This window comes from Ornithorhynchus anatinus, chromosome 2, assembly GCF_004115215.2.
Source record: "Ornithorhynchus anatinus isolate Pmale09 chromosome 2, mOrnAna1.pri.v4, whole genome shotgun sequence".
In the NCBI taxonomy this organism is placed as follows: domain Eukaryota; kingdom Metazoa; phylum Chordata; class Mammalia; order Monotremata; family Ornithorhynchidae; genus Ornithorhynchus; species Ornithorhynchus anatinus.
The window spans coordinates 165,735,589-165,762,722 of record NC_041729.1 but is presented as its reverse complement, the minus strand read 5'-3'; the positions used below and the strand labels follow the sequence as shown (position 1 = coordinate 165,762,722).

At 60.1% G+C, this 27,134-nt stretch overlaps 1 protein-coding gene across 23 annotated transcripts in view; it reads right to left on the bottom strand.

The window, feature by feature from the left end:
• C2CD5 (C2 calcium dependent domain containing 5) overlaps positions 1-27,134 on the bottom strand; it is a 134,402-nt gene that overhangs the window by 56,240 nt on the left and 51,028 nt on the right. For all 23 annotated transcript variants that reach the window (XM_039911239.1, XM_029052483.1, XM_029052498.1 and 20 more), the window contains one exon: positions 1,540-1,654. In XM_039911239.1, coding sequence (XP_039767173.1) covers positions 1,540-1,654 — 115 coding nt within the window. The remainder of the gene's footprint in view (positions 1-1,539; positions 1,655-27,134) is intronic.

The window sequence follows — 27,134 nt, the reverse complement described above, 5'->3', positions numbered from 1 at the left end:
TGTTGCCGAATTGTCCATTCCAAGCGCTTAGTACGGTGCTCTGCACCTAGTAAGCGCTCAATAAAGACTATTGAACGGAGGATGAGCCCTGGGGACCCAAGGGGAAAACGCACACCTCTTCCCGGGCTTCCTTCTCGATGGTGAATGCTGACGGAGAGCTTCCTTTAAAAACTCAGCCGGCGATGGGGGAGGAGGAGAACGTTAACCAGACTTGCCACAGTAAACGAACGCCTGGATCCAACCCCTCCTGTGGGCAGGCAGGAGTCTAGGAATTCGGTACAAACTACATAAACTCCTTCAAAGGGGATGGCTCTCGTTCCATCCGAATCCTTCGGTGATGAAACCAAAGAGGCCGAAGTAAAAGCTCGGTCCAGTGAAGGAACAGAGGGTAAAGCCGAATGTTGCAGCTTTGATTGTCTAAATGCACTTCTGGAGAAATGGGAAAAATCGCGGTGCTCTGGTTGGGGCAAGTCGCCCGCTTGAGGGCCTAGAAAATCAAATGTAGTGCGGCCTACTGGATAGAATCCGGGCCTGGGAGTCGGAAAGACCTGGGTTCTAATCCCGGACGCGCTCTTCATCTGCTGGGTGTGACCGCGGGCGAGTCACTTTACTTCTCCGGGCCTCAGTTCCCTCATCTGTAAGACGGGGATTGAGGCTCCGAGCCCCCCGTGGGACAGGGACTGGGTCCGACCCCATTTGCCTGTATCGGCCCTAATAATAATAACGTTGGCATCCGTTAAGCGCTTACTCTGTGCAGAGCACTGTTCTAAGCGCTGGGGTAGATACGAGGTCATCAGGTTTTCCCACGTGAGGCTCACAGTTAATCCCCATTTTACAGATGAGGTCACTGAGGCCCAGAGAAGTTAAGTGACTCGCCCCCAGTCACACAGCTGACAGGGGGCAGAGCCGGGAGTCGAACCCATGACCTCTGACTCCGAAGCCCAGGCTTCTTTCCACTGAGCCCTAGTGTTTAGTACAGTGCTTGGCCCATAGTAAGTGCTTAACAAATACCACAATTGTTATTATTCTCTAGGCCTCGGTCACCTCATCTGTAAAATGGGGATAAAGACTGTGAGTCCCACATGGGACATGGACCGTGTCCAACCTGATTGGCTCGGATCTACCCCAGCGCTTGGGACAGTGGCTGGCACATGATAAGTGCTTAATAAATCCCCTAGAAATGAAAGAGAGAGAAAAGAAGAATGTCTTCACCAAAAAAAATGAACTATGAAATAGGGTTTACACTAAGGGATTAAGGATGACCGAGGTGCCGGACCGAATCGAAACGGTCATTACGTACGCTCGTGCCGGGAAGGCCGCGTATCTACCAACTCTGCTCGATTAGACTCTCCCAAGCGCTCAGGGCAGTGCTCTGCACACCGACGGCGCTCGGTGAATACCACCGACGGTTTTATTTGCGCTGACCCTTCTCTGCGCCAACTCAAACGCGAGTCGCAGCCTCGTCCTGGGAGGAAGAGAGCAAAATATTTTCGATCGCATTTAGCCAAAAAAAAAGATCAAGCCATCGCTGAGATTTACCAAATGCTAGTGGATTCGCTGTAGCCCACCACGGCGTGACAACCCAACGCTTTGGCGTGGGACTTTATCTCTTGTCGGATTTCGGCCCACCAGGCGTCCCGGGTCTCCGGTTCATCTGAAAGACAGATCGCAGATCAGTTCGCTCCCCTGAGGCGTACGGCGGACACAGAGGGTGCGTCTACGACAGAGGCATACCGCGGGGGGTTATGGCACCCGAGCGGCCGACCCACACGCTTTGATCATTCCCCGTTTCCTTTTTCGAATCGGTCTGGAGAGCTTTCGGTTGACGGTCATCGGGATGGAAATGAGCCCTGGTCTTTAGGGTTTAACTAGTCATTCCCGGGGCGCCGGCGAGAAGGCAACCGGCTCGCTGATTCGGAAAGGCCGTTGGCAGAGGGAGAGAACTTCCGGAGTCGTACGGGGCGGGGAGGAGAAGAAAAGAGGAAAGCTGTTCGTTTCTGGAAAGGTTTCGCCTCCGTTCCCTGCCTGGCTCTTCTCCCACTCCCTTCCGCGTCGTCCTTGGATCGGCACCCTCAGTTCACCTCCTGCTCTAGACGGCGAGGTCACTGCGGGCGGGGACTCTGTCTACTCCACTGCACTCTCCCAAGCGCTTAGTACGGTGCTCTGCACACAGTAAGCTCTCGGTAAATACGACTGACCGATCTTCTCCCGACTCGCGTCCAGCTCCGTCATTTGTTTATTTCTACCGACGTCCGTCTCCCCCTCTAGACCGTAAGCTATCACCTCTGTTGCGTTGTACTGCCCAAGCATTTAGTGCAGGGCTCTGCATTCGGTGAGCGCTCGATAAATACGGTGGATCGATCGACCGAGTGGCTCTGAGAAGGACAGGGGGCCGTAAAGACGGCGGTGGACCGGAAAGGGAAAAGTCAGAACTTCTCTCCCACGCGACTACCGATGGCCAGGGCAATCTAAATCACGTGAAGGTGCAGAAGGATAGCTTTATCCGCCCAAATAAACTCATTCGGTGGTTCTGTGATTCACAGAAAGTCTCGAAAAATCCACTGCGTATTTCAAAGAGCTGATACATGTCTGGGCAGGTGACTCCCCTCTTGGAAAACCTCCAGGGGTTGCCTATCGGTCTCCACGTGAAACAGAAACTCCTCACTCTTGGCTTCGAGGCCGTCCGCCCCCCGGCCCCCTCCTACCTCTCCTCCCTTCTCTCTCTCCCCCGCCCACCCCGCCCGCCCCGCTCCTCCGCCGCCCGCCTCCTCGCCGTCCCCCGTCCTCGCCCGTCCCGCCGCCGACCCCCCCGGGCCGCGTCCTCCCGCCGTTCCGCGACGGCCTCCCTCCTCACCTCCGCCCGACTCCCTCTCTTCCCCCCTTCAGAGCCCTCCTGAGAGCTCACCTCCTCCGAGAGGCCTTCCCGGACTGAGCCCTCCCTTTCCCTCCGCTCCTCCTCCCCTCCCCATTCCCCCTTCTCCTGCCCTCTGCTCTTCCCCCTTCCCCTCCCCACGGCACTTGTGTATATCTGTATATATTATCACTCTATTTTATTAATGACGTCTATATATATATATATATATATATATATATATATATATATGATTCCATTTATCTATTTTGATGGTATTGATGCTGTCCGTCTACCCCTTTTAGACCGTGAGCCCACCGTTGGGCAGGGATTTTCTCTATCTGTTGCCCAATTATCCGTTCCAAGCGCTCGGTCCAGTGCTCTGCACACAGTAAGCGCTCAATAGATACGACCGAATGAACGAATGTCGTATCCGTCTACGCTTGTGCCGTTTAACACCTTCTTGGCCACAGGTCGGTGACGCCGTAGCGACGCTGCCCAAACGCCTCTTAATCGGAGCGACTTCTATTTCTCTCGATTCTATTTATTTGCTATTGTTTTAATGAGATGTACATCCCCTCGATTCCATTTGTTGCCACTGTTCTCGTCTGCCCGTCTCCCCCGATCAGACTGAAAGCCCATCAGAGGGCAGGGACGGTCTCTGTTACCGAGTCGTCCATTCCAAGCGGTTAGTCCAGTGCTCTGCACCTAGTAAGCGCTCAATAAATACTATCGGACGAATGAACGAATGAAAGTGCGTTTTTAAAAATGCCACGAGTGGGGAAACGGACAGAAAGTCTCGGTCTGTTTCTTTTTGGGGCCGCTTCACACTAAAGAGTTCGATGTTGCAGGAAATCAACTTTTTCCAGCGATGGCCAAGGAAAACTTCCATTTCGTATCTCAATTGTATTTAAAGCACTCCTAATCGGACCGGACACTCGGACCCAGAAGCAGGGTGGCCTTGTGGCCAGAGCCCGGGCCTGAGAGTCACGAGGACCTGGGTCCTGATCTGGGCTCTGCCCCTTGTTTGCTGTGTGATCTTGGGCAAGTCACTTCACTTCTCTGGGCCTCAGTTCCCTCCTCTGGAAAATGGGGACTGAGACTATGAGCCCCGTGAGTCCCACGTGCTCCTGGGACCAACGTGATCAGGTCGCATCTACCCCAGCGCCTAGAACAGTGCCTGGCACGTAGTAAGCGCTTAACAAATACCATTTAAAAAAAAAAAAAACAAGCCCCGAAAATCGCACGATTCCTTTCAGCTTTGGTTTAAGGAGCTACGCTTACACTGAAAAATCCCGGGAGGACGTTTCTAAAAGTCGGTCTCAACGCCCAGCGACAGAGGTAAGCACGGTCGGAAGGTCAAGGGCTCTAATCCCGGCTCCTCCGCTTGTCTGCTGTGAGACCTTGGGCAGGTCACTCCCCCGGGCCTCGGTTCCCCTCACGCGTCCAGTGGAAACGGAGACGGTGAGCCCCACGTGGGACCGTGTCCAACCCGATTCGCTTGGATTCTCCCCAGCGCTTAATATAGTGCCTGGCACGTAGTAAGCACTTAATACCGTAATTACAATTATTATCGTCGTCATACCCCTTTGTCCTCAGCCTGATTCTGGCACGCCCGGTCCCGGTCCCCGCCGGTGACCCGATTCGGGTGTTTACGGTGCTCGTTATGCGCTCCATGCCCGAGGACGGATGAACAATCACCAAGAGATCTACGTGCCCATCCTGCATGGAGTTTATAATCCAAGAGGTAAAGCGACACTCGATCTTATCCCTCTTTTACGCATAGAGAAGGTGAGGCCCAGGACGCTTAGACCGCAAGGTCCTTAGAACAAATATTTTTATTATTACCCTATTTATTTCGTTAATGAGATGTACGGCCCCTCGATTCTATTTGCTGCTATTGTTTTTGTCCTTCTGTCTCCCCCGATCGGACCGTGAGCCCGTCAGTGGGCGGGGACCGTCTCTGTCTGCTGCCGAATCGTCCATTCCAAGCGCTTAGTGCAGTGCCCTGCACATGATAAGGGCTCCGCAAATATTACTGAACGAACGAACAGATGTCGCGGTATTTACTAAGCGCTCACTCTCCGTTAAGCGCTGGGGCAGAACACGATCATCGGGCTGGACACACTCCCGGTTCCCTCCTGGGGAGCACACGCGAGGTACGCGGGCGGTATGATTACGTCGTCTTACTTCTGTCCGTCCGTCTCCCCCGATCAGACCGTGAGCCCGTCACTGGGCAGGGACTGTCTCTCTCTGTTGCCCAACTGTCCGTCCCAAGCGCTTAGTACAGTGCTCTGCGCAGAGTAAGCGCTCAATACATACTACTGAATGAACGAATGAATAGGGCATTTCATCCCCATTCTACAGATGAGGAAACTGGGCCGCGGGGAAGTTAAATGACTCGCCCGAGGTAACTCGGCGGGCAAGCGGAAGGGGTGGGATTAGAACCCAGGTCCTCTGTCTCTCAGGCCCGGCTTCTTCCAGTAGGTCGTGCGCTGCTGCCTTCCTTGAAGACGGCGATCGCGTCTATCGGTTCTACCGCACCGCAGTCTCTCAAGCGCTTAGTCCAGCGCTCGGCACGCAGTAGGGGCTCAGCAGATACCGATCGATGGATCGGCGGATCGATCAAGTGACTCGACCGAGGTCACCCAGCGGCCAGTGGTAATCCTGGTCTTTGAAGAGCAGCGTACTCTGCTCCTCCCACTAGGCCATACCGCCTCCCCGGCCGGTCTCCCTCAAGGGGACCTCGCTTTCCCCCCATCCCCCGCCTCCCAGAAGAGGGGTGAAGGAGGTGATCTGTTCTCTGTCCCCCCCCCCCCCCGCCCCCCCCGTCCCCCACATGCACTCCATCTCTCTCCCCCCCACGGGCCTAGGAGTCAGAAGGTCACGGGTTCCGATCCCGGCTCCGCCACCCGTCCGCCGTGTGACCTCGGGCAAGTCACTTCACTTCTCCGGGCCTCAGTTCCCTCATCTGCAAAATGGGGGATGGAGACTTGTGAGTCCCACATGGGACGGGGACCGCGTCCAACCCGATTTGCTTGCGACCACTCCGGCACTTAGAGAAGCAGCGTGGCTCCGTGGAAAGGGCCCGGGCTTTGGAGTCAGAGGTCATGGGTTCGAATCCCGGCTCCGCCACTCGTCAGCCGTGTGACCGTGGGCGAGTCGCTTCACTTCTCTGTGCCTCAGTCCCCTCACCTGTCAAATGGGGATGAAGACCGGGAGCCCCACGTGGGACGACCCGATTCCCCCGTGTCTCCCCCAGCGCTCGGAACGGTGCTCTGCACACAGTAAGCGCTTAACAAACGCCAACATTATTATTATTCACTTGGTACAGTGCCTGGCGCACAGTAAGTGCTAAAGAAATACCAGAATTACTGGTATTATTATCTCTTCCTTCGCCTTCCCCGGCTCCCTTCTCTACCACCCTCGGCGGCCTCCGGTCCCCCCTCGACGTTTCGGCCCTACGGTTTTGGCCTTCCCCCTCTCGCTCCCGTCTCCTCCTCCGACCCGGGGGCGATCCTTCCCACCCCGGACAGGACTCCTCACCGTGGGCTTTAAAGCCGTCCATCCTCCTGCCCCCTCCGACCTCCCCCCCCCCAACCCTCCTTCTCCATCCCGGCCCGCACGTTCCGCTCCCCGGCCGCCGCTGATCTTCTCTCCGGGCCTCCTTCTCTCCCGCCCCTGCATCGACCCCGGTCCACGTCCCACCTCCGGCCCGGAAGGCCCTCCCTCCTCGCATCCACCTAACGATCACACGTCCCCCCCCCCTTTCGAAGCCCTACCGAGGGCTCGCCCCCTCCGGGAGGCCTTCCCGGACTGAGCCCCACTTCTGCTCATCTCCCACTCCCTCCCGTTTCGCCCCGACTCGCTCCTTTTATTCGTCCCCCCTCCCGGCCACACCCCCCTCGTGTCCGGATCTGTATTTCTTTCTTTCTGTTCGTGTCCGTCTCCCCCTCTAGACTGTCAGCTTGTCATAGGCGGGGAACGTTTCTGATAATAATATAATAAAATAATGGTAATCGCAGCGTTTGTTAAGTGCTAAGCGCGGGGAATTAACCTAAGCACCGGGGTGGATCCAAGCAACAGGGACGGTCCCCGTCCCACGTGGGGCTCAGCGTCTCGATCCCCCATTTTCCAGATGAGGCCACCGAGGCCCAGATAAGTCAAGTGACTTGCCCGAGGCCACAGAGCAGACGGACGGCAGAGCCGGGATCAGAACCCATGACCTCCCGACTTGCAGGCGCGGGCGGGAGCCGCGTGGCTCAGCGGAAAGAGGCCGGGCTTGGGGGTCAGGGGTCACGGGTTCGATTCCCGGCTCTGCCGCCTGTCAGCCGTGTGACTGTGGGCGAGTGGCTTCGCTCCTCTGGGCCTCGGTTCCCTCATCTGGAAAATGGGGATCAACCGTGAGCCTCCCGTGGGACCACCCGACGACCCCGTATCTCCCCCGGCGCTTCGAACGGTGCTCCGCACGTAGTGAGCGCTTAACGAATACCAACACTAACCCCGGCTCTTCCGCCTGCCGGCCGTGTGACTTTGGGCGAGTCACTTCGCTTCTCTGGGCCTCGGTTCCCTCATCTGTCAAATGGGGACTGAAACTGTGAGCCCCACGCGGGACGACCGGATCCCCTTGTATCCCCCAGCGCTTAGAACAGTGCTCTGCACATAGTAAGCGCTTAACAAGTGCCACACCATTTAGGCCACGCTGCTGCCGCTATAGCGTACTCTCCCAAGGGCTCAGTACAGTGATCTGCACAGAGTGAGCGCTCAATAAGCATTCTACGGTCTACAAAAACATTCAGGACACGTCACCCCCGCGCTTGAAAATTCTCCGGTAGCTGCCCATCCACCTCTGCATCGAACAGAAAGTCGTCACTTTCAAAAGGCTTTCAAAAGGCGTCCACCCCCTGACCCCCTCCTACCTCACCTCCCCCCTCTCCCTCGCGGCCCGCACGCTCCGCTCCTCTGCCGCCGTTCACCGCCTCCCCGGGCTTCTGGCTCGGCCGTCCCGCCTCCGCCCCCCGGCCCCCGTCCTCCCGGTGGCCCGGAAGGCCCTCCCTCCTCCGATGCCCCAGACGGCGACTCTCCCTCGATTTAAAGTTTATTATTATTAAAGTCTTACTGCAGGCAGATCCTTCCGACTTTTCCTCACCTCCCACTGGCTTCCGCGTCGCCCCGCCCCGCTCCCTCCGGCCCCGCCCCGCTTCCGTCCAGATCTGTCTCATTCATCTGTATTAACGTCTACGGCCCCCTGCTAGACTGCGAGCTCGTTGCGGGCGGGGAACGGCACCGTTTATCGTCGTGCTGTACTTTCCCAAGCGGTCAGTCCAGTGCTCCGCACACAGTAAGCGCTCGATAAACACGACGGCGAATGAATGCCGAAGGTGGTTGGGAAACGTTCTCTCTCCCCCTCTCCCCTTCTCCCTTCAGCTATCCCCCCTCCTCGCGTCGCTACCTGCTCCGGGGCAAACCTCGAACCCGCCGACCCGTCCCTCCGCCGGGACCTCCGTCGTCCGGACCCGTCGGGCCGGTCCAGGCTTCGTCTCCCGTCTGTCATCGCCCCAGCCCAGGCCCTCGTCTCTTCCATCTCCCCGAGATGCGGCTCCCCGGCCCCTCCGCACCCTCACGCCGCCGACCCCGCCGTGGGCGGGGATTCCCTCTCTGTATCGCCGGATCGCACTTTCCGGCCGCTCGGTCCAGCGCCCCGCACGCGGCGAGGCTCGATAAATACCATCGGACGACCGAACGGATTCACCCGACGAAGCCGCCGGCCCGGTGGAACGAGCCCGGGGCCAGGGAGACGGAGGACCCGGGTTGCCGTGTGACCTCGGGCGGGTCGCTCAACCTCTCCGGGCCTCAGCCCCCTGGTTCTCCCTCCTACTTGACCCCCCCGAGCCCCACGCGGGACAGGGGCCGGTTCGGCCCCGATGAACCTGTATCTGCCTCGGAGCTCAGAACGGCGTTGGGCCCGGAGTGGGGGTCGAAACAGATGCCGCGAGGAACGAGGGAACAAAAAACGCGCTCCCACGATCTGCTTCCTCCGCGTGAGCAGTTTAACGCGGCCGGCGGAAAGACGGACGCCGAGCCGGCCCCTTGGAGGTTCGTTCTTTCCGCGACGACCGGACCTTTCCTCCGCTCCTCCCTCGCCGACACGAACTATTCCGAAACTTCAACTCCCACCCGAGGCCTCCGGGGCCTTGACCGACCCCGTTCTCCGACGGCCTTAACGGCAACAGAGAAGCCATCGGGTCCGAGCTTCTCGCCGCTCCTCCTCTTTTGTTTGTTTTTTTTTTTTAACGGCATTTGCTCGGCGCTCGCCAGGGTCCGGGCACTGCTGTTAATGACGGCATCTGTTGGGCGCCCACTACGTTCCGAGCGCCGTACTGAGCTCCGGGGCGGATTCGAGCAGATCGGGTTGGACACGGTCCCTGTCCCGGGTGGGGCTCGCCGGCTCCATCCCCATTTTCCAGGTGAGGTCGCTGAGGCCCGGGGAAGCGAAGCGACCCGCCCAAGGCCACACGGCAGACAGGTGGCGGAGCCGGGATCCGAGGGACGGGGAGGATACAGGCTAATCGGGTTGGCGTCCGACAGACGCGGCGACTGAGGCCCAGAGGGGTGAAGTGACCTGCCCGCGGTCACGCGGCAGCCAGGTGGCGGAGCCGGGATTAGAACCCAGCTCCTTCTGACTCCCAGCCCGCGCTCCGTCCGCCCGGCCACACTGCTCTTCCGCCTTCTCCTTTCCCGCCGTCTCTCCGGAGGGACTCCCCCATCGGATCTCTAACTCTCCTCCCTCTCGCCGTGACTCCGACCCCGTTCCCCGACCCCTCTTTAATCGATGACATTTATGAAGCGCTGAATAAGAGAGCACTGGACTAAACACTGGGGACAGCAGAACAACCAGCTCCCTCCCTCACCGCTCCATTTCTCCTCTGCCTCAACGTCTTCACCTCCCCTACTCTAAAAAAAAAATCTCACTATTAATCGGATTTACTGAGCGCTCACCACGTAATAATAATGTTGGTATTTGTTAAGCCCATCCTAGGTGCCGAGCACCGTTCTAAGCGCTGGGGGAGACGGGGGGTCATCGGGTCGTCCCACGTGGGGCTCGCGCGCTTTTAATCCCCATTTTCCAGATGAGGGAACCGAGGCCCAGAGAGGTTAAGCGACTCGCCCACGGTCCCACGGCTGACAAGCGGCAGAGCCGGGAGTCGAACTCATGACCTCTGACTCCGAAGCCCGGGCTCCTTCCGCTGAGCCACGGGGCTTCTCATTCTGCAGAGCGCTCTCCCAGGCGGCCGGGAGGACATCGACGAGTCGCAATTATCGAGGGCTTACTGTGAGCGGAGGACTGTATTAGGCGGCTGGGAGCCGTCGTAAGTGTTGAGCGCTTTACTGTGCGCGCAGCGCTCGACTTGGCTGTTGGACGAGCGATGGGATTCTAGACCCGACGCCCTCTTCCTCGATAGGTGCCTCACGGACACCGCTGAGATTCGTGGCGGGCTGTGGTATGCTGTTCTCTGGGACGCTCCCAGGCTTAGTCCGGTGCTCTGCACAAAGTGAGCGCTCGATAAATAAGACTGAATGAATGAGACCACCTTTTTCCCCAAGAAACCTCCCCTGACTGAGCCCTCCTCTCTTCTTCTCCGTCTCCCTTCGGCGACATTCCTACTCGCTCCTTCATCCGTCCTCCTTCGCATTCCCAAGGCACAGTTGTATCGTATCGTATCGTATCGTATCGTTTCCTTCCAGAAACCTCCCCTGACTAAGCCCTCCTCTCTTCTTCTCCGTCTCCCTTCTGCGACATTCCTACTCGCTCCTTCATCCGTCCTCCTTCGCATTCCCAAGGCACAGTTGTATCGTATCGTATCGTATCGTATCGTATCGTATCGTATCGTATCGTATCGTTTCCTTCCTTCCTTCCTTCCTTCCTTCCTTCCTTCCTTCCTTCCTTCCTTCCTTCCTTCCTTCCTTCCTTCCTTCCTTCCTTCCTTCCTTCCTTCCTTCTTTCCTTCCTTCCTTCCTCCCTTCCCTCCTTCCCTCCCTCCTTCCTTCCATTTCTAATAATAATCATGGTATTTATTAAGCGCTTACTGTGCGCCAGGCTAAGCGCTGGGCGCTGTACGAATTTATTTCTATTAATGCCCGTCTCCCCCTCTAGACCGTGAGCTCGTTGAGGGCGGGGGACGTATCTGTCCCTTGTTAAAGTCTACTCTCTCAAGCGCTTAGTACGGCGCTTCGCCAACAGTAAAGCGCCCGGGAGATACGACCGAATGACCGCACAGGTCGACTGGGTGACCGATCCGAGATCTCCCTCCGAAAATCCAATCCAACTTCTCCCTGAGGTTCCCGCTGCTCCAACTCACCTCGCCTGACTCCTCCTCACCCGGACGGTTCTCACCGAACCCGCCTTATTTCGGCCCACCCTCGGCCCCCGGGGCCTTTACGGGTAATCTTTAATTCTTTGCCAGCCGCCTTTCCCCCACGGGTACCTAAGCTCTAGGCGGGCGGGGACGGAGTCCTTTCCTTCTTTCGGAACCCCCCGGCGAACCCCGGGACTCTCGCTAAGGCCCGCTGGGAGCCGAAAGGAACCTCCGCGGGGGAAGCCTCCCGGGACGCGGGGCAAACCGAGAGGGAAGGACGGGACGTCGGAGAGATGAAGAAATGAAGCCGCGAAAGATGACGGCCCGGCGCCCGAGCGGGGCTCCCCGGCCACGGGTCTCGGCGCGCGGCTCTCCCGGGGGGGACGAGGCAGACCGGCCGCCGGAAAAGGGGGGAGAAAAACAGACGACGACGGAGGGAGAACCGAGGGGAGCGATGACGGGGGAGGGCGCGCGTCCGGGTTTCTCTCACGTGAGGAAAGCCGGCCCGCCGGAAAGGAGGGGGGGGAAAAAAAAAAACGAACGACGACGGAGAGGAACCTGAGGCAAATGATGACGGGGGAGGACACGTCCCCTGGGGTTTCTGACGGGATGAGAGAGATCGGCGGGAGGGGAGATGCCATCCCCGAGCGGCCCCGCCCCGGGCCGCTTCCCGCCCCTCTCTCGGCGGGTCGCCGGACGACCTCCGGCCGGGCACGGCCCGACCCTCCGGCGCTACCATCTGCCATCCCGGTGACGACGGAAGGCCTCGCCCCGGGGGGAGGATACCCCGATTCTGCGGGCGGGACGAGGACGCCCGGCGCTGAAGCGTGGTCCGGGCAGGGAGGGGGGCTGAACCGGAGCGGATCTCCCTCTCCTCGGCCCCGCCCCCGCCCCCGGTGCCCCCGGGAGGGCGGGGAGGCCGGAGGGGAGGCCGGGGAGGCCGGAGGAGAGGTCGGTCTCCCCGCTCCGGGCCCGCCTCACCTCCAGAGAGGTGCTGAGCCGTCTCCTCCCGTCCTCCTTTTCTGCGGCGGTCCCTGGGAGGTGGCTGGGCCGTGGAAAGAGGGGGAAGGCATCTCCGGGGGTTTTCTTTCCTGGGGGGGGGGGGGGGGGAGGGGGCACTTCCGCCACTGAGCCCAGGGCAATTCTCCCTCGGCCCGACTCAGAGCTCCGACCCCCGGCTGGAGTCAGGCCAGAAAACGCCCTTTCCCGGCGGAAAATGTTCACGACGCGACAGACGCGCCCTCGTGCTGTCAGCGGGTGGGGCCGTTCGCTTTACGTTCCCGGAAGAAAAATCTTCCTCCTCGATGCGGAGTTCTCTTTTTTTCCAAAAATCCAAACGGCACCATCCTTCCGCCCTTCGGGTCGCTTCCCGACGAACGCCTTGGCCGACTATTTGACCCGGCCCTCTCCTAAAGGGGACTCTCCGCACCGCCGAGGAGAAACGTGACGGGGCGGGGGGAGACCGTAAGCGGAAACCGGCCCGGGACATCGCCGAGGGGAGAGGACTTCGGCAGCGATCACGTTCCGGAGGCCGGTTTCAGACGGGGCAGGGAGAGCGCACGCTCGCGTTGAACTGAGGTCGCTTCGGGTTTCTTTTCTCCCCGCGGCAAGCCCAGGTCAACGGACGGAAAGGCCCGGCTCCGATCCTCGTTCCCAACCGCGAGAGAAAACCCGTCTGACTTACCTTGGCGTCTACGAGCTTCCGATACCGAGCCGCGGAGAGGCGGCCGGTAAGGGGCCGGGGGGGGGGGGGGGGGGGTCGGGGGCCGCGCTGAATGCGGGGCGAAGTGTGGCATCCGTATTTTTCCGACAGAGAGCTCCGCGAAGCGGCCCGAGGGTTTGGGTGCGAGCCACGCGGTTCCACACGGGGACGGCACGGAAGCGTTTCTCGGTTTTCGGACTTACATCCACGGAAGAGCCGGGCGGCGGGGAGGAGGAGGAAGCGTGGAGGGGAAGGGGAAGGAGTGGCGCATTCCCAAGGGCGTTCCTCGTCTGCGGCCTTCGGCTGAAGCGGGATCTCCGGGGGCGGGGCGGGGGGGCGGGGTGGGCGCGGGTCTGCGAAGCGGGGTCGGGCGTTCGGCACATGCTCGGGGCGGGGGGACGGTACGGACGGGAAACTATGGCAGCTCACTGAAACGGTCACGGAAAAAAAAGGAACGGCCCCGAGCCCGTGGAGAAGAAGCGAGGCGGACGGGAAGGGCGACGGGCGGGAGCGCTCGGCCGCGCGGGGGCTTCGGCGGCCTAGTCGGGAGAGGCCCGTCTCCGACTCCGAGGCCAGAGGGCTGGGGGCGGGAGGGCGGATCGAAGCCCGCCGTTTTTCATCCGGACCGCCCCCCGGCCGGGGGCCGAACGGGCGGCCTCGACCCTATCTGTCGGGCGCTCGCCGCGGGCTCGCCGACCAGCGAAGCCCGGGATTCGGGCCGTCCGGAGGCCGGAGGCGGAGCCCGGGTTCGGGTCGGAGGGGAGTCGGCCGGACTCTCCACGCCGAATGCGTCCCCCGAGTTTCCCAGGGCGGGGAATGACCGACTGGGGTAACCGTTAAGCGCCCTCTGCGCTCCGGGCGCCGGACTGAGCGTTGGGGTAGGTACCGGGTAGGCGCGATGGACCCCATTTTTTAAGAAGGCCCCGCTCGCTAACTCCTCATTTTAAATGGGAGTTTCCCAAACCGGGGACTAGATAAGAGGGAATCGGTACCCGGGGAAAATGGTGATGAGAATTAATAATAACGATCGTACCCGTTGGGCGCTTACTGTGCGCTAAGCACCGGTTTAAGCGCTGAGGTAGACAGAAGGTAATCGGGGTGGACACGGTCCCTGGGGGCTCCCGGTCTTCCTCTCCGTTTTCCATTCGACCGTATTCACTGAGCGCTCGCTCTGCGCGGAGCACTGGATTAAGCGCTCGGGAGAGTACGCCGTAACAACAAACGGACACCTTCCCGCTCGCGACGAGCTCACGGATGAGGGAACCGAGGCCCGGAGAGGGGAAGCGACTCGTCCGAGGTCTCAAGGCGGACACGGGGCGGAGCCGGGATCAGAACCCAGGTCCTTCAGCCTCCCGGGCCCGGGCCCTACCCGCTCGGCCGTGCCGCTTCCGGGGTCTGGCACCCGGAGCGACGGAGAGACGAGGGCCCAAGCGGATCCGTCGGCCCTCGGATCTGCCGCCCGCCCGACGCGGGGGAAGATGGAGCCGCCGAGGAGAGAGCGTGGTCGTCTCGTGGCCCCCGGAAACCCCGGCAACCTCTCGGGGTGACGGTCCGCCCCGCGGGCCACGGCGCGGACCTCCGGGCGCAGGGGGACGGACTGGTTTTTCACCCCCGGAGGAGAACTGGATGAACCCCGGGCTCTCGGTGGAGGACCTCTGGCCCGAATCACGGCCCAGTGGAAAGTGCCCGGGCCCGGGAGTCGGGGGTCGCGGGTTCTAATCCCGGCTCCGCGATTCGATCCGCCGCGCCTCGCTGGGCCAGGGGGCCGAACTGTATACTCCAAGCGCTCAGTACAGCGCCCCGCGCACAGTAAGCGCTCAATAAATGCCACCGAATGAATGGACGCACGCTTCGCTTCCCTGGGCCTCGGCCGCCTCATCTGTAAAAGGAGGATTCGGTTCCCGTTCTCCCGCTTACCGACCGGGAGCCCCGGGAGGGACGGGGACCGCGTCCGACCTGCTCATCCTGTACCTTTCCCCGGCGCTCAGAACGGCGCCCGACACGTAGTGAGCGCTTAACGCCGACCGCCTTTATCGGCATTATGTTACGTTCCCGTGTTACGTCTCAGTCACAGGATGAAGAGAAGCAGCGTGGCTCGGCGGAAAGAGCCCGGGCTCGGGAGTCGGAGGCCGTGGGTTCTGATCCCGGCCCCGCCGCCTGTCTGCCGCGCGTGCCCGGGCAAGCCGCTTCACTCCTCCGGACCTCAGTGCCCTCATCTGGAAAACGGGGATGGAGACCGTGAGCCCCACGTGGGCCAACCTGATGGCCCCGTATCTCCCCCGGCGCTCGGAACAGCGCTCGGCGCGCAGTGAGCGCTTAACGAACGCCGTCATCGTCGTCGCCGTTATCACTAGGAGCTCGAAGCCCTTCCTAAATTCTCTCTCGGGCCTCCGGAGTTCCCGAGAAGCAAGCGGAGAGCGGGCTTTATCCGACGTTTCCCGCGGGGGCCGTCGGGAGATACCGCAGTAGTCCCAGCGGGCCCAGCCGGGCCGGGGGGACGGGATTCCTGCCCACCACGGACAGCTTCCGTTTCACTGGCGGAGGGAGGGGGGGGCGACCGGCCCAGCCGGGAAATCGAGGAACGGACCGGGTTACGAGCGAAGGAGGGGAGGACGGTGAGATGGAGCCGAGACCGCTTCTTCCGGGAGGCCCGGGGAAGGACAAGGAAGACGGGCGGCCCCGGGAGGAGACGGACGTTCCCGAAAGCGCATCCGGAGTTGGAACGGCCGCCGGAGGAGGCCCGCCGAGGACTGACAACCGCTGGGCGAAGGGCAAGCTGGAGGTGACGGCGGGCGTTGGGGGGCGGGGGGGGGGGGGGGGGTCGAAGGCGGCCCGGTGGCCGAGAAGCGGCGGGGCCTAGTGGAAAGAGCCGAGGCCCGGGACTCAAGAGGACCCGGGTTCTCATCCCGGCTCCGCCGCTCGCCCGCTGTGGGTGACCCTGAGTCGCTTCTCCGTGCTGGCCTGTAAAACAGGGATTGGCTAACCGTCCTCCCTCCTATTTAAACCGTGAGCCCCGGGCGGGGCTCCGTGTCCAATCCGATTAAGTCGTCTCTTAGGCGTTCGGAACGGCAGCCGGCGCACGGTGAGCGCTTAACGGGTGCCGGAAAGGAGAGGGAGGAAGGGAAAGAACTGGGTTGAGACCACCCGGGGGTCTGAAAGGCGGCAGAAGGGGTCAGGAGCCCCGGGCCCCCTCCCCGACCGTCATTTCCCACGCACCGGAATCCGGGCGATTCCCGAGCATTTCCCGTTGGCTCCCCCGGGACGTTTTCCTCGCTAAAAAGAAAACCTCTCAAATTCCCTGCGCGTGGGAGCCGGCAAAGGGTGTCGCCGCTCTCAGATCCTCTCCGACTGATTGATTCCCCGGGCCGGGCGCCCCTCCTCAACGGCTCTCGGCCTCCCCACCTGATAACGATGACAACGGTGGGATTTAAGCACTGACTGCGTGCCGGGCACCGGACTAAGCGCTGCGGTGGACGACGGAAGGATTCAGAGGACAGCCGGCTGACCAGTCTGATCCTTTTCCCCCAGTCACGCTGATCCTGTAGATGTGCTGCTTTATTGGCTTTTTTTACAATGGGTCGTTCCCGTTTCCCGATGAGTAATTCCCCGTTTGATTTTTTTCCACCTTCCCCGGGATGATTTCCGTAAGCCCGTCGATTAGACCGTGAGCCCGTCAAAGGGCAGGGACCGTCTCTATCCGTCGCCGACTTGTTCATTCCGAGCGCTTGGCACGGTGCTCTGCACATCGTGAGCGCTCAATAAATACTACTGAATGAACGAATGATTTTATTTCTATCGAACCATCGACGGTATTTCCTGGGCGCCTACTGTTTCCTGGGAACACCTCTACCAACCGTGCCGTACCGCACTCCCCCCAGACGCTCACCGCAGTGCTCCGCCCACGGCAGGCGCTCCGCCGCCGCGATCGATCGATCGATCGATCCAACGGCGGATTAAATACGCTGGAATCCAAATAGCTTTCCCCGCCCTTTGTAAGAGTCTCGCAAATACGGTACGTCGGTCAGTCAGGACGTCAGTCGATGACGGTATTAACTGAGCAGCGCGGCTCGGGGGAAAGGGGCCGGGCTCGGGAGTCAGGGGTCATGGGTTCAAATCCCGGCTCTGCCCCTCGTCAGCTGTGGGACTGTGGGCGAGTCGCTTCGCTTCTCTGTGCCTCAGTGACCTCATCTGGAAAATGGGGATCGACTGGGAGCCTCACGTGGGACGACCTGATGACCCCGCATCTACCGCAGCGCTTAGAACAGTGCTCCGCACAGAGTACGCGCTTGACAAATACCAACGTTATTATTATTATTATTATTATTACGTGCAGGGCACTGCACTAAACGCTGAGGAGCCTGCAATACAACAGCACAAGAAGCGGAGTGGCTTAGCGGATGGAGCGCGGGCCCGGGAGCCAGAAGGACCTGGGTTCCGATCCCAGCTCCACCAGGGCTGCCGCGCGACCTCGGGCAGGCCGCTTCACTTCTCTGGGCCTCAGTTCCCTCATCCGGAAAACGGGGACGAAGACCGTGAGCCCCACGTGGGACGACCTGATGACCCTGTATCCACCCCGGTGCTTAGAACGGTGCTGGGCACAGAGCAGACACTTTACAAATACCATTATTATTACGTGCTACGGTAAGCACTTAAAAAGCACCCTAGTAATTATTAATAACCCCGGGGCTACGGGGACCCAAGGGAGCAGCGCGGCTCAGGGGAAAGAGGCCGGGCTCGGGAGTCAGAGGTCATGGGTTCGACTCCCGGCTCTGCCGCTCGTCAGCCGGGGGACCGTGGGCGAGTCACTTCGCTTCTCTGGGCCTCAGTTCCCTCGTCTGTAAAATGGGGATGAAGACCGGGAGCCTCACGCGGGGACAACCTCATTCCCCTGTATCTCCCCCAGCGCGCAGAACGGTGCTCTGCCCCTGGTAAGCGCTTAACAGATACCGACATTATTATTATTACTACGTGTCCGACAGCAGACGTCGTACTGCATCCGGACAGATGTGTGCTTTCGGGAAAATGACGACGACGCTATTTGTTAAGCGCTTACCACGTGCTATGCGCTGGGATGGATACGGGCATCTCGAGTTGGACCTGGTCCCTTTCCCTCATGGGGCTCACAGTCTCGATCCCCATTTTCCGGATGATGATGATGATGATGATGGCAAGTGCTCATTATGTCCCAAGCCCCGTACTAAGCGCTGGGGTGGGTACGAGGAAATCGGTTTGGACACAGTCCCCGTCCCACGTGGGGCTCTCGGTCTTCATCCCCATTTTCCAGATGAGGGAACTGAGGCACGGAGAAGCGAAGGCCACACAGCAGATATGTGGAGGAGCCGGGATCAGAACCCACGACCTCCGGAATCCGCTGTATTTTACTCTCCCGAGCGTCTGGTACGGTGCCGTGCGCACAGGGAGCGCTCCACAGATGTCATAGACCGATACGACCCCACGCGTACCTAGAGATCCTTCGATTCTATCTTAAATAATGACTTATTTATTCATATTAATGTCTGTCTCCCCCTCTAGACCGTCAGCGCGTCAGGGGCCGGGGAACGTGTCTGCTCATTCTCCTGTACTGGACTCTCAGGAGCAGCGTGGCCTAGTGGGTAGAGCCCGGGCCCGGGAGTCGGAAGGACCCGGGTTCTAATCCCGGCTCCGCCGCTTGTCTGCTGTGTGACCTTGGGCGAGCCACTTCACTTCTTAGGGCCTCGGTTCCCTCATCTGGAAAATGGGGATGAAGACCGGGAGCCCCACGTGGGACGGGGACCCTGCCCGACCTGATATCCTCCTATAATAATAATAACAATAATAATAACGTCGGTATCCGTTAAGCGCTCACTGTGTGCCGAGCACCGTTCTAAGCGCTGGGGGAGACACGGGGTCGTCGGGTTGTCCCACCTGAGGCTCACGGTCTTCATCCCCGTTTTCCAGATGAGGTAACTGAGGCCCAGAGAAGTGAAGTGACTTGCCCAAGGTCACACAGCTGACAAGCGCTGGAGCCGGGATTCGAACCCATGAGCTACGACTCATGGGTTCGTATCCACTCCAGCGCTCAGTACGGTGCCTGGCACATAGTAAGTGCTTAACAAACCCCACGGTCATTATCATTACAGTGCTCCGCACATAGTAAGCGCACAATCAACACAAATGATTCTGAGGTAATCATCGGCCGATCGAGACTGATCTTGAAATAATTATCAATCATTCGAGACCGATTTGTAAATAGCAGTTATCAGTCGCTCGATCGATAGTATTGACTGAGGGCTTATTATGGGCGGAGCATTGTGCTAAGCACTTGGGAGAGGAAGAATAACGACGACGGCATCCGTTAAGCGCTCACTCCGTGCAGAGCACCGTTCTAAGCGCTGGGGGAGATACGGGGTCATCGGGCCGTCCCACGCGGGGCTCACGGTCTTCATCCCCATTTTACGGATGAGGTCACTGAGGCGCAGAGAAGTGAAGTGACTTGCCCAGGGTCACCCAGCAGACAAGTGGCAGAGCCAGGATCGGAACCCAGGTCCTTCTGACTCCCAGCATCACGCTCCATCCAATAATAATAATATTGTTGTTGGTATCTGCGAAGCGCCTACTACGTGCAGAGCGCCGTTCTAAGCGCTGGGGGGGATGCGGGGTCATCGGGTCGGCCCACGTGAGGCTCAGGTTAATCCCCGTTTTACAGATGAGGTCACTGAGGCCCGGAGAAGGGAAGCGACTCGCCCACGGTGGCACAGCTGACGAGCGGCAGAGCCGGGAGTCGAACCCTTGACCTCTGACTCCCAAGCCCGGCCTCTTTCCACTGAGCCGCGCCGCTCCTCACAGGAGAGGGGCGATTAGATATCGCGATTCTCTTTTTCCACCGCTTGCTGATGATCTGGAAAATCAAACCACTTGGCCTTTTAAACATCGGGGGGTTTTGACATTTTCCAGTTTCAAATCCAGTTTAAAAATCACCTGGGTGAGCCCCAGGTGAAATCAGAAGTGAGGAAAACGGCGACTGCAAAATCCCTCGGGAACTACGGGCCTCTCCTTCAGGCCGGCTTTAAGAACATACCTGGAAGAGACCCGCCGTGGAAAAAGCAACTCAGTTCTAAAAATCGGAAGAAAAACCGAACCGTCCGAACGTTGCGGCTCCTGAATTTCTCATTCGGTATACGAGCTGCGTTCTGAAGAAAACACCGAAATCTAGATCGGGGTCACACCACCCTCAAGAGGCCTTCCCCAGTTAAGCCCTCTTCGTCGCTCAGCACGGTGTCCGGCACGCAGTGAGCGCTTTACAAATACCCCCGTTGTCATTTTCTTCAACTCCCTCTTCCTTCGGCATCTTTTCTGCACTCGGATCTGCCCCCTCGGCCCCAGGGCGCTAATGTAACCACCTAATTCATTCATTTCTATCGCTCCTCGTTGTGGGCGGGGAACCCGTCGACCGACTCCGCCGTACCGGTCTCGCCCAAGCGCTCGGTACAGCGCCCCGCACACAGCGAGCGCTCGATAGATACCGTTGAACCAACGATTCGGTACGGCTCATCGATCGAAGACGGTCGTCTTCTCATGCTGCTTGACGGCGAGCCCCAGGTGGGATGTCGGATGACGACCCCCCCCCCCCCCCCCCCCCAACTGGATGACCTTCCCCAGCGTGGCACGTAGTAGGCGCTTAAACAGCCCCGTACTTAACAACTTCAACAATAATAATAATAATAATAATAATAAGTCTCAATGGCGCCGGCCAGATAATTCCGCCTAAGACCTTTTAACGTCACCGGTCGACCGGCCGGAAACGGAGAGGGTCCTCTGAAGACTCCACCCAGTCCGAACGATCCCCTCCGACGACCCCAGATCCGTCCACTACACTTCCAACTCTTGGGCGCTCCGGAGGAAGCGCCGACACAGAGCGAACACGGCCGTCACTGAGTTAGAATCGATCAGTGGTATGTAATAATAACGATAATAATAACGATGACGGTATTTGATGTTATCGTTCTCCTGACTCCATCTGTCGCCATCGTCCCCGTCCGTCCGTCTCCCCCGATTAGACCGCGAGCCCGTCGAAGGGCGGGGACCGTCTCTATCCGTTGCCCAGTCGTCCATTCCGAGCGCTTGGTCCAGTGCTCTGCACATCGTAAGCGCTCAATAAATACTATTGAATGAATGAATGAAAAGCGCTCACTGTGCCAAGCCCTGTTCTAAACGCTGATCGAGTGCTTACTGTGAGCACAGCACGGTACTAAGCGCTCGGGAGAGGGATGATAATTAATGAATACGGTATCTGTCGAGCGCTTACTCTGTGCCGAGCACTGTTCTAAGGGCTGGCGGATACAAGGTAATCGGGTTGCCCCACGTGGGGCTCACGGTTTTAATCCCCGTTTTCCAGGTGAGGGAACTGGGCTCAGAGAAGCGAAGCGACTTGCCTGAGGTCACACAGCAGAGATGTGGTGGGGCCGGGATTAGAACCCACCTCCTCTGACTCCCAAGGCCGGGCTCTACCCAAAGGCCCCGCTGCTTCTCATGCAATACACAGTACTGTAATTACACAGTGTTGGTAACGACAACGATAATAGTAATTTTGGTATTTGTTAAGCGCTCACTACGTGCCAGGCGCTGTTCTAAGTGCCGGGAGAGATACAGGGCTGTCCCTCGTGAGGTTTACGGTCTTAATCCCCATTTTCCAGATGAGGTCACCGAGGCACCGAGAAGTGAAGCGACTCGCCCCCGGTCACCCAGCTGGTGGGGCGGAGCCGGGACTAGAACCCACGACCTCTGACTCCTAAGCCCGGGCTCCTTCCCCTGAGCCGCGCCGGTAGCCGCCTTCCAAACCCATGTAGATCGTGGGCAGAGAACGTAATAATAATAATGTTGGTATCCGTTAAGCGCTCACTAGGTGCCGGGCACCGTTCTAAGCGCTGGGGCAGACACAGGGGAATCGGGTTGTCCCACGTGGGGCTCACGGTCCCATGTGCCCTCTCCCAAGCGCTTAGTACAGTGCTCTGCACACAGTCCAAGAAAGACGACAAAGAATGAGTGAATGAACCGTCCACAGCGGGTTCACCGTCTAGAAGGGAAGACAGACGTAGATATAAATGCTTCTGAGTAAATGACGGCTCGGCCCTCCGCCGATCCTTCCCCCCACAATTTACCAAAGGCTCCAGTTTGATACAGTGGGCAATAGTGGAAAGAGCCCGGGCTTGGGAGTCAGAGGTCACGGGTTCGACTCCCGGCTCTGCCCCTTGTCGGCTGTGTGACCGCGGGCGAGTCAGTTCGCTTCTCGGGGCCTCGGTCCCCTCATCTGGAAAATGGGGATTAGCCGTGAGCCTCAAGTGGGACGACCCGATGACCCCGTATCTCCCCCGGCGCTCAGAACGGTGCTCTGCACAGAGGAAGCGCTTAACAAATGCCAACGTTTTCATTCTTGCGCTCTCCCAAGCGCTCAGTACGGGGCGGGGGGGGGCTCAATCAATACGACCGGATGAACGGATGACCCCGGCTGACGTCCTCCTCGACCTCTTTTCCCCGGCTCCCTCTCGCGTCGTCTCCGCGTTACTGGTCAAAGCCCCGGCTTGGGAGTCGGAGGTCGTGGGTTCTAATCTCGGCCCCGCCACCTGTCGGCCGTGTGACTCTGGGCGAGTCGCTTCCCTTCTCTGGGCCTCCGTTCATCAGGAAAACGGGGCTGAAGGCTGTGAGCCCCCCGGGGGACCACCTCGTTACCTCGTATCCGCCCCGGGGTTTCCAACGGCGCTCGGCACGCTGTAAGCACTGAGCAGACGGTCATTGACATCGTCATTAGTACAACGCAACCGGGTCGGCAGACCCGTTCCCTGCCCTCGACGAGCTGACGGTCCGGAGGGGGAGACGGTCCCGTGTCCCGTCTCCCCCCCGACGAACGGCCGGCCCGTCACCGGCTCCCGGGGTGTTCTACGTCCAACAGTCGATCCCGGGGCTTTTCTGAGCACTTCCCGTGAGCGGAGCACAGCCTGAGCGCGCGGGAGAGTCCGCTACAACGGAAGCGTTCCTCGCCCACAGTGAGCTTAGGGTCTAGGGGCGGGCGTGAACCTTCCACTGAACCAGGGATCTGTACATAATGATGATAACGGTCGGATCTGTTAAGCGCTTAATATGGGCCGAGCGCCGTCCTAAACGCCGGGGGGGGGAGGGGGGATACGAGGTGATCGGGTCGTCCCCCGTGGGGCTCACGGTCTTCATCCCCATTTTCCAGATGAGGTCACCGAGGCCCAGAGAAGTGATTTGCCCAGAGTCACGCAGCTGACAAGAAGAGGAGGTGGGATTAGAACCCACGGCCTCTGGCTCCCGAACCCGGGCTCTTGCCACTGAGCCACCCTGCTTCTCCTAAGTGCCGCGGGACTGAAGGCAGGTTGAACATCAAGCGCTTAAAGGGGACCGATCGTGATAATATCTCACGATATCCCGGCTGGATTACCGTGCCGGCCTCCTCTCCGATCTCCCTCCCTCTCCTCTCTCCCCGCTCCGGTCTATCCTTCACTCCGCCGCCCGGCTCATCTTCCCGCAGAGACGCTGCGGGCCTGTCCCTCCCCTTCTTAAACAACTCCAGCGGTCGCCCGTCGACCTCCGCTCCAAACAGAAACTCCTCACTCTGGGCTTCCAGGCTCTACGTCCCCCGGCCCCCTCCTACCTCTCCTCCCTTCTCTCTCTCCCCCGCCCACCCCGCTCCTCCGCCGCCCGCCTCCTCGCCGTCCCCCGTCCTCGCCCGTCCCGCCGCGGACCCCCGGGCCGCGTCCTCCCGCGGTCCCGGGGCGCCCTCCCTCCTCCCCTCCGCCAGACTCCCTCTCTTCCCCTCTTCCGAGCCCTCCTGAGAGGTCACCTCCTCCGAGAGGCCTTCCCACACCGAGCTCCCCTTTTCCCTGTGCTCCCTCTCTGCCCCCCTTCACCTCTCCGCGGCTAAACCCTCTTCTCCCCCCATCTCCCTCCGCTCCTCCCCCTCCCCTCGGCACCGTACTCGCCCGCTCGACCGTCTGTATCTTCGTCACCCTATTTATCTCGTCAGTGAGATGTCCGTCGCCTCGATTCTGTTTATCTGCTATTGTTCCAATGAGACGTCCCTCCCCTCGATTCCATTTACTGCTAATCGTTCCCGTCCCTCCGTCTCCCCCGATCGGGCCGTGCGCCCGTCGGAGGTCGGGGACGGTCTCTATCTGTTCCCGATTTGTCCATTCCAAGCACTCGGTACAGTGCTCTGCACACAGTAAGCGCTCGATAAATACCATCGAATGAATGAATGAATGATCATCATGGTTATCTGTTAAGCGCTTCCTATGTGCCAGGCACCGTAACTAAGCGCCGGGGTGGATACGAGCAAATCGGGTGGGACACCGTGGGGCTCCCAGTCTTCACCCCCGTTTTCCAGATGAGGGAAGTGAGGCCCAGAGAAGTGAGGCGACCTGCCCAGGGTCACACAGCGGAAGAGGGGCGGACCCGGGCTAAGGGCCCCTAATAATAATAATGATAATGATGGTATCCGTTAAGCGCTCACTAGGTGCCAAGCCCCGTTCTAAGCGCTGGGGGAGACACAGGATGATCGGGTCGTCCCACGGGGGGGCTCACGGTCTTATTCCTCATTTTACAGATGAGGTCGCTGAGGCCCAGGGAAGTGCAGTGACTTGCCCAGTGTCCCACAGCAGACACGCGGTGGAGGTGGGATTAGAACCCACGACCTGTGACTCCCGGACCCGGGCTCCGGCCACTAGGCCAGGCAGATCCAAGTGCCCAGGTTGATGCAGCAGAAGGGGGGGGGGGGGTAGGGAGAGGAGGACTTAGCCGGGGAAGGGGGTGTGAATTTAATAATAAGGATGGCACCTGTTAAGCGCTTACTATGTGCAGAGCACTGTTCTGAGCGCTGGGGAGGTGACAAGGTGATCAGGTTGCCCCACGGCGGGCTCACGGTCTTAATCCCCATTTTACAGATGAGGTCGCTGAGGCCCGGAGAAGTTCGATAATGATAATGATGACGACGACGGTGATGATGGTATTTGTTGAGCGCTTGCTCCGTGCCAAGCACCGTTCTAAGCGCTGGGGGGGATACAAGGTAATCAGGTTGTCCCCCGGGGGGGGGGGGGGGCTCCCAGTCTTCATCCCCATTTTCCGGATGAGGGAACTGAGGCCCAGAGAAGTGAAGTGACCGGCCCAAAGCCACACAGCTGACGAGCGGCGCAGCCGGGATTCGAACCCGCGACCTCCGACTCGCCGGCCCGGGCTCTCCCCCGAGCCGCGCTGCTGCTCCGAGCTTAATTTAATGAGGCTTTGAACGTGGGGGGAGTGGGAGGTCCAGTAGGATCCGGAGAGGGAGGCGGGCGAGGCGTCGACGGGGAGAGAGACCGAGGCGGACGGAGAGCGAGGAGGTGGGAGTCGGAAGAGCGAAGCGTGTGGGCCGGGCGGCGGCAGGAGAGTAGCGAGATGAGGTAATGATAATAATGATAATGTTGGCATCCGTTAAGCGCTCACTCCGTGCCGAGCACCGTTCTAAGCGCTGGGGGAGATACGGGGTCATCGGGTCGCCCCACGCGAGGCTCACGGTCTTCATCCCCGTTTTCCAGACGAGGGAACCGAGGCCCAGGGAGGCGAAGCGGCTCGCCCACGGTCACGCGGCTGACCAGCGGCAGGGCCGGCAATCGAACCCGTGACCGCGAGGTAGGAGGGGCCGAGGGGATCGACCGCCTCCGAGCCGACGGAGAGGCGTTCCGCTTGGACGCGGAGGCGGGCGGCCGACCGACGGAGGTCCCTGAGGAGCGGGGAGACCCGAATTTCTGTAGAAAACGAGCCGGGAAGCCGAGCCGAGGAAGGACCGGAGCGCGGAGGGGCCGGAGTCGGGGAGGTCGGGGAGGAGGCCGCCGCGGTGACGGAGGCGGGCTGGGCTGAGCGCTCGGATCGGCGTGGACGCCGCTCGGAGGGAGAGGATTTTAACGAGGGGGTGGAGGTGGAACGGGCGGGCTCCGGGGACCCGATTACCCTATTTATCATTACCCTATTTATTTTGTTAATGAGACGCACATCGCCTCGATTCTAGTTATCTGCTATTCTTTTAATGAGATGTTCTTCCACCTCCACTCTACTTATCGCCATCGGTCTCGTCCGTCCGTCTCCCCCGATCAGACCGCGAGCCCGTCGGAGGGCGGGGACCGTCTCCGTCTGTCGCCGATCTGTCCGTCCCGAGCGCTTAGTCCAGTGCTCTGCGCGCAGCAAGCGCTCAGTGAATACCATCGAATGAACGAACGCATGAACGAGAGAGGCGAGTGGAGGACGGGGGACGCCGCCGGGGTTTCGGGCCCGTGAGACGGGGAGGACGGTGATGGGGAAGTCGGGAGGGCACGGGGCTCGGAGGGCGAGATGAGGGGTTGTGGACACGCTAAGTCCGGGACGCCGTCCGACGTCTCGAAGGTGGGAAGGAACGGGAGACTGAGGAGAAGGAGGGAGGTCAGGGTTGGAGATGCCAATCTGGGAATCGCCCATACGGAGATAGCAACTGAAGCCGCGGGAGCCGACGGGTTCTCCGAGGGAGCGGGTGGAGACGGAGAAGAGAGAAGGGGACCCACACTTGAGCCTCGAGGGACCCCCCCCCCCACCCCCCCACTTGGGTGCGGGAGACGGAGGAGGAGCCCCCCGGGGAGACGGCGAAGGAGCGGCCGGAGAGATGAGAGGAGGAGAACCGGGAGAGGACGGCGGCGTGAGCCCGAGGCCGGAGAGTTTTCCGGGAGAAGTGGAGGTGGAAGAGGATTCGGACGGAGCAGAGGCCGTCGGACTCGGACCGGAGGTCCCCGGTCGTGTCCTAAGAGAGGGGACGGAAGCCAGTTCGGAGGGGGTCCGGGTGAGAACTGGGGGAGACGAGGTGGAAGCGAAACGTGCGGAGGACTCGCTCGAGGTGACGGGAGGGGGCCGTGAGGCCGAGAGAGGGGCCTTCTTCGGGATAGGGAAGCTGTGAGCGTCTTTAGAAGCAAGGGGGGGAAGAAGACGACGGTGGTCAGGGAGGGAAGAGGAGAAGGGGGGAGCCTTGGGTAAGGTGCGAGGGGAGTGGCTTCTTGAAAAGAGCAAGCCCACAGGAAGCCTCTAGTGGGGGCTGAATCTCGGCCATCTTTCATCTGCAAGTGCCTCGAAGGCCCCGACGAACTGGATCTTTAAAGCTCCTCGGGGTGTTCCCAACCTCAGAGAAATGAGATCGAGGGGTAAGACTGCACTCCCACTCAAATGGGCCCGCAAC